The sequence below is a fragment of the Hevea brasiliensis genome, chromosome 6 (genome assembly GCF_030052815.1).
Source record: "Hevea brasiliensis isolate MT/VB/25A 57/8 chromosome 6, ASM3005281v1, whole genome shotgun sequence".
NCBI lineage: Eukaryota > Viridiplantae > Streptophyta > Magnoliopsida > Malpighiales > Euphorbiaceae > Hevea > Hevea brasiliensis.
The window spans coordinates 4,401,952-4,413,399 of record NC_079498.1 but is presented as its reverse complement, the minus strand read 5'-3'; the positions used below and the strand labels follow the sequence as shown (position 1 = coordinate 4,413,399).

The 11,448-nt window shown below is 39.8% G+C and overlaps 1 protein-coding gene across 1 annotated transcript; it reads right to left on the bottom strand.

The window, feature by feature from the left end:
- Positions 1–5,741: 5,741 nt before the first annotated feature.
- LOC131180938 (uncharacterized) lies at positions 5,742–8,396 on the bottom strand. Its single transcript, XM_058149253.1, has 3 exons — positions 8,182–8,396; positions 6,466–7,443; positions 5,742–6,261 (listed from the first exon to the last, which is right to left on the bottom strand). Exons 1-3 carry the CDS (start codon positions 8,394–8,396, stop codon positions 5,742–5,744), a joined length of 1,713 nt encoding a protein of 570 aa, XP_058005236.1.
- Positions 8,397–11,448: the final 3,052 nt, after the last annotated feature.

Sequence of the window (11,448 nt, the reverse complement as noted above, 5' to 3'; positions counted from 1 at the left end):
GTAATAGAAAAGGTTCATTAATATTTTGTTAGAAATTCTATTCTTAAGTTGTTAAGAATATGAGTGACAGTATTTCTAGTACAAAGTATCATAAATAGGTTTACAATCGAGGATACTTCACAATAAGGACATGACTTATCCAGAAAGATTGTAATCATGTTTGTTCCCAAGTTATTTATATGAGATGTAAATAAGATGGAATGGTGAGTCTCATGCCATATAACAAACATGATAGGCACTTATATATAATAAGTAGGCCAAACTAGTGACACTTATGACAAACAAATGGAGTTTACTCTTGTCAATGCATTGTAATAAATCATATCAGTGCATATAATCTTTAGACCTGAGATAGCATAATTATCTTATATATAGGTGGTTTGAGTTTGATACTGTTTTTATACTTGTACTGTGTATGGGTATATGGGCATGTATTGGCTCCTACTAGTTATATATGGAGGTAGGTGTTGATCAAGATGTAATCTGTTCCTCTAAGTAAATAGGGATAAAATCCTATGTTTATTTAATTGTTCTTAATGTTTCAAGTTCCTAGCTAGGATAGATAGATTTAATCAGAAAAGAGTTTCTGATGAGAAAATTTTTTAATCAAGAACTGGAATTAAAAGAGAACATAATATTCATAGCAAATGGGGTTTGACATAAACCATGACTCCAGCTTGAGTTGAGATTTTGTAACAGAGAGATTCTAGTGCATGGCAACATATGATTATAGGCTCATTTAAGATAAACCTTATTACTAATTGGGTGGCCATGGTATGCTATGCTAGGTGTTAGCCATGGTCTATGAGGTGCATAAAATGATTTAGAGAAATCATTTATGGTAAAAAAGAGTTCTGATGATATTAAGAGTTGATATCATGTCTCATTGCCAATTAGTGATGAGCCTAGTAAGTCACACACATATATAAGTAATCACCAAATTAAATATGATTTAATTAATTAATTAAAGAGTTTAATTGATTAATTAAATAGGTTTGGTTTGCAATTAGATTGCAAAGTCCATAGCATGGCTTGAAACTAAATCTAGGTTATTGGATGTATAGTATAAGTTAAATTTATATTTAAAGTTTTTTAATATGAATTTAATTAATGAAAAATTAATTAATAGAGATTAATTAATTAATTTATATTTGATATAAATTGATTAAAAGAAGAGAAATAATTATTTTGGGTTGAGAACTTAAAATTAAGACACAGAGGTATTTTGATCATTCACTGGGTGACATGTGGCACCATGAGATGGTGACACATGATACTACACATAAGCTTGCCATATGTCTTTTAATCATGTAAGATGATCAAAGTCAAGATTAAAAATAGGTTTGACACTTGGCACAATGTGATTGGGTCAATTAATCCTAAAGCCAATCAGAAGGTGACATGTGACAAGGGTTTTAAGTGGTGACCTAGCTATATAAGTGTAAGGATGAAAAAACAAAATACACAAGCTGCCATTCTCTCTTTGTGCCGCCACCCTTGGCTGCCCTCTCTTCTCTTTTTCTTCATCTCTCATCAATTCAAAGAGATTAGCAAACAATCTCTTGAATTAAAAATACTAGAAAATGTTTCTAATGTCCTGTTTACATCTGTAATATCTCAAAAGGTAAAATTTGATTTTCTAATTCATAGAAAAAGCTTTAGAAGCTGTTCAAGGGCTGCCATAGGTGATCTTAGTGTGGACGAGCTAGAGGGATAACATCTAGTGTCCTAAAGATGCATCCCAAAGGTGCCAAACACACTGCAGTGCATCAAAAGATTAGTGCACTTATTCTTGATCTAATCTAGGGTACTAATGGATTAATCTGTTAATTCTAAAATCTTAAATGGAAAATGTAGATCAAAAAATATATTAAAAGAGTTTTAATATGCTGTTTATCATTGAAATCAAATAGATAAAAATAAATCTTGCATGATGCACATGACCCTAGAAGAAAAATTTTAAATTTCAATGATCTAAACTTGTGTTTTTTATACTTCCGCTCCTTCAATAGGGTCCCTCATAAGTTGGTGACCATTTGCCCTGGGAATCATTTTGATTTAGGAGGATCTTTTTCAAAACCAGATCTCCCAGTTGGAATTCGCGTGGGTGGACGCCTTTGTTAAATGCCCTAGCCATTCTCCTTTGGTACAATTGCCCATGACACGTTGCCGTTAGTCTTTTCTCATCTAGTAAATTCAGTTGGTCCAATCTTGATTGAATCCATTCTGACTCATTGATTCCCGATTCTTTTAGAATTCTCAAGGAGGGAATTTCACTTCTATAGGTAAAACAGCCTCCATTCTGCAAATCAATGAGTATGCAGTTGCCCCAGTCGACGTTGTCACAAAGGTCCGATAAGCATGAAGGGCGAAGGGAAGCATATCATGTCAATCTCTATAAGTGATGGTCATCTTCCTGATTATTTTCTTGAGGTTTTTATTAGCGGCCTCCACTGTTCTGTTCATTTGGGGAGGGTATGGCGAAGAATTGAGGTGCCGGATTTTGTACTGATCGCACAAATTTCGGATATTTGGGCCATTCAAATTCTTAGCATTGTTAGTGATAATTTCGCTTGGGAGACCATATCGGCAGATAATATTATTCTTGAAAAATTTGAGGAATGTATTCTGTGTGATATGAGCATATGATGTTGCCTCGACCCATTTGGAGAAGTAGTCAATAGCCACCAAGATGAACCTGTGCCCATTGGATGCCTTGGGATTAATGGGACCAATTACGTTGATGCCCCACATTGCAACGGGCCAAGGCGAGACCAGGTTAAACAACTAATGAGCCGGGACATTTATCAAATCAGCATAGATTTGACATTTATGACATTTCAAAAAGTACTCGATATAGTCTTTTTCCATAGTAGTCCAGAAGTATCCCCGTCTCATGATTTGCTTGGCCATCATATGCCCAATAGTGTGAGTAGCGCAATTCCCCTCATGAGTCTCAAAAAAGATCCTCCTTGCTTCTTTTGCATCCACGCACCTTAACAAGTCGTCATTGAAGCTCCTTTTGTATAAAATTTCACCACTGGAGAAGTATCCCAATGCTGGTCTCTTGATCATCCTCCTTTCATTTCTGCTTGCCCCTAGAGGGTATTCTCTGGTTTTGATGTAGACCCGGATATCATGATACCAGGGTTTACCATTGGTTTCTTCTTCGATCATGAAGCAGTAAACTGGCTCACTCCTCGCTTTGATTTGTAAAACTTTTGTTGTCTGTCCCTCTTCTATCTGAGCCATGACAGCCAAGGTAGCTAAGGCATCGGCAAATTGGTTCTTATCGCGATTGAGGTGAGTGAAGGAAATTTCTTCAAATTTCTTAATCAATTCCAGGAGGTACTTTTGATATGGGATCAGTTTCGAGTCTTTAGTCTGCTATTACCCTTTGACTTGGTAAATGATCAAGGCCAAATCTCCGTACGCCTCCAACTTTCTGACGTTCATTTCAATGACAACCTGTAAACCTATCATGCAGGCTTCATATTCCACAACATTATTGGTGCAGTCAAACCTTAGCTTGATGGCTATTAGGAAGTGCTTTCCATTAGGGGATATCAAAACTGCTCCTATCCCATTACCGGACAAGTTGACCGCTCCGTACGTCAGTCGATTCTTTGTCCTCGCTGCTGACCTCATTAACATGCTCATCGAGGAATTCGAAATCCAGGGCTTCATAATCTTGGATCGGGTTCTCTGCTAGGAGATCAGCAATAACGCTCCAATTTACTGCCTTTCTTGTTATGTAGACAATGTCATATTGAGAGAGTATGACCTGCCATTTTGCTATCCTCCTTAGCACGAACGGGCTTTCAAATACATATTTGATCGAGTCCCTTCTGGAAATGAGCCATGTTTTGTGATTCAACATGTAATGCTTGAGTTGATTTGTCGTCCACGCCAATGCGCAACAGGTTTTCTCTAGGAATGAGTATCTCGACTCGCAATCATTAAATTTCTTGCTAAAATAGTAAATGGCTCTTTCTTTTTGCCTCGTGTCATTGTGCTGCCCCAGAACGCACCCATTGAACTCTGCTGAACTACCATGTACAAAATCAACGGCCTTCTCATCATTGGAGGAACCAATACTGGCGGGTTCAACAAATACTATTTAATCTTTTCAAAAGCCTCTTGACAAACTTGATCCCACCGAGCGGTGTTATTCTTCCTGAGTAGCTTAAAAATGGGCTCAGCTTTAACAGTGAGATTGGAAATAAATCTCGAAATGTAGTTCAGCTTTCCCAGAAAACTGCGCACCACCCTTTCTGTCTTCGGGGATGGCATTTCTTGAATGACTCGAATTTTGTCTGGACCCACTTCTATTCCCTTTTCACTTAATATGAATCCCAATAGCTTACCCGACCTGGCCCCAAACACACACTTAGCTGGGTTCAATTTTAGTTGATACTTCTTGAGCCTTTTGAACACCTTTTTCAACACTTGTACATGACTTTCTCCCTCTCTGGACTTGATAATCATGTCATCCACATACACCTCCACTTCCTTGTGCATCATCTCATGGAATAATGTGACCATGGCGCGTTGATAGGTAGCTCCAGCATTCTTTAATCCAAATGGCATGACCCGATAACAGAATACCCCCCACTGGGTGATAAAAGCGGTCTTATCTTTGTCTTCTTCATCCATGGCGATTTGGTTATACTCGGATGCCCCGTCAATGCATGAACATTTACCCAATCCTGCAGCGTTATCTACCAGCACATCTATGTGAGGAAGAGGGAAATCATCCTTCAAGCTCGCCTTATTGAGATCCCTATAATCAACACACACCCTGACTCTTCCATCCTTCTTCATTACTGAGACAACGTTAGCTATCCACTGAGGGTATTTGACCACTTCCAGGAATCCAGCATCATACTGTTTTTTGACCTCATCCCTAACTTTGAGTAGTGTGTCGGGGTTCATTCTTCTTAACTTTTGTTTCACTGGAATCATTCCAGGAATTAGAGGGATCTTGTGAGTTACTATTTGAGGATCCAATCCAGGTATATCATCATAGCTCCATGAGAATACATCGATGAATTCCTTGAGCAAGCTGACCATACTCTCAAATTCCCCATTATTTATGACTTTAAGTTCCCTCTTTATTTCCTCAGTCCCTAAATTTATGGTGCGCGTTTCATCCCCACAAGGCACAAGGGAAGGTACATCTTTTTCACCCCGTTCTTCTACAGGTTCTTCTTCAGAATCACTTGAAGTAATGGTAGCTATGGGAGTTTCAAAGTTAACATAAGGAACTTCTGAGTCAATTGAGCTATTAGGTATGAATTGGTCAATGGTCTCGAGATTGACCATAAGAATGTCTTCTGCTTCCCAAGCTCTTGCCCCTCGGTGATTGGAGATATCAGTGCCTCGGACAGAGAGTCAAGTTGTATGACATCAATGGATGGTTCTTCAGAAGACTCTTCACTTTCTACTGGATTTTGAACGATTGGCTTGGTGAAAACATCGATGATTTTTGGGATAGCTTTCATTTTCCCAACTCTCCTGTCAAACCTTTGATCCCGGAGTATGTTCGTTATCCAGAACCTCCCGTCCATAAGAGCATCTTCCTCATATCACAAACCAAAATGGCCGATTTTCTGAATAGCCGGTATTGGTTCAACAATTCCCTGCAATGCGGTGCCCAATCCCTTGCCCTTCTCATAGCCGCTTTTCAACATTACCTTCGCAACCATAGCTGCAGCCCCCTCATCCCTCAGGGTGGTCCCTTATAACTCTAATGCTTGGAAAGAGCTTTCCAAGGACCTTTCGGTTGTTTCCACATAAGGAACTGATTGGGGCTTGGTGACTAACATGGCTTCCTCCCCTCTTACTGCAATGATTTTGCCGCATATGATGTACTTAATCCTCTGATGTAGAGTTGAAGGTACGGCGTTTGCCGAATGGATCCAGGGTCTCCCTAGCAACATAGTGTATGCAGGCTCGATATCCATCACTTGAAAAGTGATGTTGAAAGTGCATGCCCCGATCTGCAGTGGTAAATCAATGTCCCCGAGTACCTCCCTCTTTGTATCGTCAAAGGCTCTTACCACCATAGCACTTTGGCGAATGGCTGATGAGTCAACAGGTAGTCTTGCCAAGGTGGCATTAGGCAAGACATTGAGAGCAGATCTATTGTCGATCAAGACTTTGGCAACTATGCACCATTTGCATTTAACTGTCACATGTAGAGCTTTGGTGTGCTTCAAGCCAGTCGGATCTATCTCGTCTTTCGAGAAAGTGACAAAACTGGATGCCTGAATTTGCCCTACTATTTTCTCAAATTGCCCCGGTGTGATATCGGGGTTCATAAAGGCATGGTCTAGAACCTTTTGCAAGGCTTGGCAATGCACTTCCGAGCTTAATATTAGCGACAGCAATGAAATTTGAATAGCCGTCTTTCTCAATTGCTCAATAACGTCATACTCACTCTGTTTCATTATTTGTAGCAACAGTTCTTCCTCTTCCTTTGGTTCAGCAGGTTCCCCTTTCTCAACTCTCACAGCCCCATCCTCCGTGTTTTCTTGTGGCTCTCCCATTTTTACTTTTCCCTTCTTCTTTTCCCTCACATTATTTCCGTAACATCTCCCACTCTGAGTTATAAATTCTATTTCCTGATCTTGCGGGAGGGAGTCAGTGGTCGTGACAGGTTTTGGGTTTGATTGGGGAGTAGCATTTTTAGAGGGTCCGGCAAAAGTCATTTTAAAGTGCTCGTGAGGAGCGAAGCATGGTTTAGGAGGGGTTATGGGTTGAGTATGTGTATAGTTGAGGGTAGGAGCTGAAGTGCTGCTGGATGCCTCCTGAGTAAAGACTTGAAGATTATAGTTCCAAGGTACTGCATGGGTGTTTGTAACTGGGAGTTGAGGCGGGGTTCGGATGACTGTTATTGGTGGTGTTGGTGTCGGTATGCTGAGAGCAGAAAAGGTTAATCTGGGATTGGGGGTGGAGGCATTCCGACCAAACCTAGCTATGTTCACTTCGCCCTCCAACCTTGGTTTCCGCTGACATCTCAAAGTTTTGAGTGACAGCATCCTCCGGACTTCCTGCCTGAACTCCTCACAGTTTTGCAGCTCATGGTCAGTCGCTCCTACGTGGTAGGGGCATCCTGTATCACTTTCTGACCCGGACGTCTGAGGGCATAGATATCCCTCTCTTACTGCCATAGCAAAAATTTTCTCGAAATGAGGAATCAACCGATCTACCTCCAAAATTGAATTTTCATCCTGTGGCTCTATCATATTCACGCCATTGCCTGTACCATGATTAGGCAATGGGTTTGAAGTAACATTGGGAAGAGAGCTATTTCCCTCAATTTTTAACCAACCATTTTTTATCAGGGCTTGTACTCTTCCCCTGAGAGCTCCGCAGTTGTCAGTTGAGTGCCCGAGTGCCCCGCCATGATATTCACATTGGGCATTGGTATCATACCACCTGGGATATGGTGGCTGAATCGAGTCAAGGAGGATAGGCACTATTTGATTTATACCGAGTAAGTACCGGTATATTTTACTGAGTGAAAGGGGGAGAGGTGGATCAGGGTTCCTTTGTGATCTCGGGTTAGTTCGGGGAGGAGGTGGTCTTGATTGATTCGGTTGGGCGGGTGGTCTGGGGTTGTAAGCTGCTTGTGGTGGATATTATGGGCGAGGGTGAGGATAATTTGGAAAAAGGGGCGGAATGTTTGCTATTGTCGGGCCTTAAGTAGGAGGGTACGGCTGAAAATTATTCTGAGAGAATGGAGGTTGGACTTGTCGGGTGATGGAGTGCACGTCACCTTCTTTCCTCTTTCCAAAACTGGCGATTTTCTTTGCAGAGTTATCAGTCAACTCCTGCAGTCTCTCTAACCTGAGGTTAGCTTCAATTCTTTTGCTAGCTTGAATGATGTCTGAAAAGCTGTTGGAGGTGTTTTCGATCATCAGATTGAAGTACAGAGCCTTCAATGTCTCAATAAACAGAGAGCAGAGTTCATTGTCAGTAACCAGAGGATATACCTTTGTTGCTTTCTCTCTCCATCTCTAGGCATACTCTTTGAAGCTTTCTCTCTCTCTTTGTACTAGATTTTGGAGGTCTCTTCTTGTGGGGGCAACATTACAATTGAACTTGTATTGTTTCAGGAAAGCATTGGCCAAATCTTTCCAGGAGCATAGTTTACTCCTATCCAGTTGTATGCACCATCGCAAAATTGCCCCAAAGAGACTTTTGTGAAAGAAATGGACCAAAAGCCTGTCATCTTCAGTGAGGGCGGACATCTTGGCTATGTAAGTTGCTAGATGGATGCGGGGATCTAAATTTCTGGTATACTTGTCGAAGTTTGGAACTTTGAACTTTGGCGGCACCACCACATCTGGTACCAATCTCAGTGACGATACATCTACTGAGCCGTACATATTCAGTCCCTCTATCGCTTTTAATCTTTCTTCTAGAGCGAATAACTTCTCATTTTCTTTTGCTCTACTTTCTCCTCATATTGTATGGGCTATTCCCCTAGTTCCGAAATAAGGGGCAGGGAGAACTGGAGGGATTGTTATGGAAGGGTGCAACTCGGCATTTGAGACAGCCTAATAATAAGGGAAAGGTAAGTCATTATTTGGGAGGGTCGGATTGACAGTGATTGTTGGATCTGAAATAGGAGGTTGAAAGGTGAAAGAGGTTGAAGCTTGATGAGAATCAACCGTAGTAGGGAGTGGGGGAGGTAATGGCAAATTTGGTTCGGATGTGGGTCTGTTTTAGGACATTTTCTTCATCAATTTCATCAGTTCTGGGACTTGGTCTCTTAATTCTGAAACTTGTCTCTGTAGGTTCTATACTTGTTCTTGGTCTTCCATTATCTTCTTCACTCGAAACCTTGTTAAGTACACTCTGTGACACCCCTTACCCGTGTACAGTATACCCGAGTAAGTAATGCCACACGGTGTACTGGCACACTCTAATATACCTTAATTAATTTATATCATGTTTTTGAATATAATTTGTGAAAGATAATTTATTTAAGCCATTTATCGAAATTGTCATTTATTTGAGGTTCCGAAAATTTTAAAGAAAATCTGGCAGAGTACCGGCTAAAAATGGAGAAAACAGTTTTTCGGAACCTGTTAAAAACACTTCCAATATTTGTATTCAATCATCTCAAACTCCAATATCCAAAATCTCAACAATTTTCAATTTCGGTTCTCAACAACCTTTTCGTTTCTCAAACATCCATTTCTCATAATGCTCATATATAACAATAAATAAATGCTCAAATTTTGCATTCATAACCATAACTTTCATTATTTACATGAACATCAAAATACATTACATAAGTTCAAATACATATGAGGAAGTAAAAATTAGCTACAAAATATCAAAATGACGCCTAGTGTCCTACCAATGCACTACAGAAGTTGAGGTGACACGGACATCGCGTGTAATCTGCAGGATGGACTCACCCAGTCTGCGGTCTACTGGGCTCACGATCTGTATCTCCAGAACCTACGCGTGGCAAAAGCAACACGCTAAGCAATAATGCTTAGTGGTGCAATAATAAAATAAAGGAAATAGCAAGAAATAAATATGTAATGAATGTATATGTTATATTTATTTGGTATTTGTATATCATTTACTTTGTCCACTTTTATTTATTTGGTTGCCCCAAGTAACCTACACTAGACGCATCGGATCGATAACGGGTAACCGCATCGGGTATCAAGTACCTCGAGCCGTCACACCATCGGTCACATATGCATCTCCCGGTGTGCAATGTAATAACAACAAGTCAGAATACATCGTGCACAAGGCCAAGTCTCAATGCAAGGTCAGAATGGCTAAAAGCCATAAAATCAAGGAATGGCATATTGCCATGTGCAGTACTGCTAACTGAACCCTATTGGCATGCCAAACTATCTAAACCAATCTTGTTAGGTATACTAGGGCATTTGAAACTTTTAAATTCTTCAATTTGTGAATTTCAAGTTTTGGTGTCACTATTCACCTCATTGGTCAACAAAAATGTTGACTTTTAGATAGAAAATATGTACATTGACTTTGGCACTCCCAACATACCACATTTGGCATTCAAAACTTGTTGGCATTAAGCATTTATACCATTTCAAAGTTTAAACCAAGGGAAGCAGAATTTTCGCTTTTGGAACTCAACTTTACTGTTCCATTGGACACTGTTTCAGTGGGAATTTGAAGAAATGGCAAACATGAAAGTTGTTCCTTATTTTGTCTAATTGAATTTCCTTTTTTGAATCACTCCATTTGGAGTTTTGAAGCTCCAGATATGGTCCAAAAACCACAGCTGGCCGGATTTCCATTCTGCAAAAATTACCAAATCTACAGTACCATGAACAGTGACTGTGATTCCATTTTGGAATAGGTTCTGGCCATAATTTGGGGTAGGTTTCTTCATGAAAGTTGTTTGTCTATGTCTTAACTTGTTTCTGTAAAAATTTCAGGTCAATTGACCATTTCTACAGTGAGTTATGGCCGTTCATTTGGTCATTTCTGAAGGTGCTGTTGCAGGGGATCCGGATTGGGGCCAACTTTTGGTCCTCTTGCTTTGGTCTTTTGGGCATGGTTTCTTCAACAAAAATGTGCCATTATAAGCCTAGTTTCATGTCCAATTGGCCAAACACCAATTGGACCAACACAGCCAAAGTTATGGCTATGTAATTGGACTGAAATCTCACCCATTGTCGCTGCCCCTAGGCAGCATAGTCATTCACTTTGCCATGCTATTTTTCAGTCCATATTATGGTCAAATCTCCTCAAATGGTCACTAATTGACCATTAGAATGTTCTTTAACAATTGCATAAGCCAAGTTCACATTTTACTCCCAAAACCCTAGTTCAAAGTCATGATTTATACAATTTACCTTAGTTAGCTACTAATTCACTATTCTTATGTTTATAAACTTCAAACATGGTTTGTAGTTCACTCCAAGCTCATCAAAAACACTCATTCCTATTCCTTCAATAGGGTAGCCGAAATTCATGTACACATACACATGAGTTTTGTTCATTTAAATTTCATTTTCTTACTATATTCAAGTTCCTATTCATGAAATTAAAGAGTTTAAGGTATATAGTGCACTAACCTTTAAGTGGCAGAATTTTCCCAAGTTAAATCTTCACTTTCCTCACTTTCTAGGCTGCCAAAAGGTTATGCAAGGTGCTAGGATAAATTTTAGTGAATGGAGTATGAGGATTTAGGGTGAGACTTAGTGGAATGGAAAGCTTATGGAAGTGTTAATGGAGGATTAGGTCTAGGGCAAGGTTTCGGCTGCCTTTGGGGAGGATGATGGCTGCTGGATTTTTAATTGTTTTGGTCTTTGTTTTGTCTCTTTTAAGTATTTAAGAAAGCTTATTAGCTTGTGATTGGTTGGTAATTTATAAATGACATCACTATGATGTCACAAATTGCTTTATTTGATTTTTCTTTTCTTTTCTCCACTA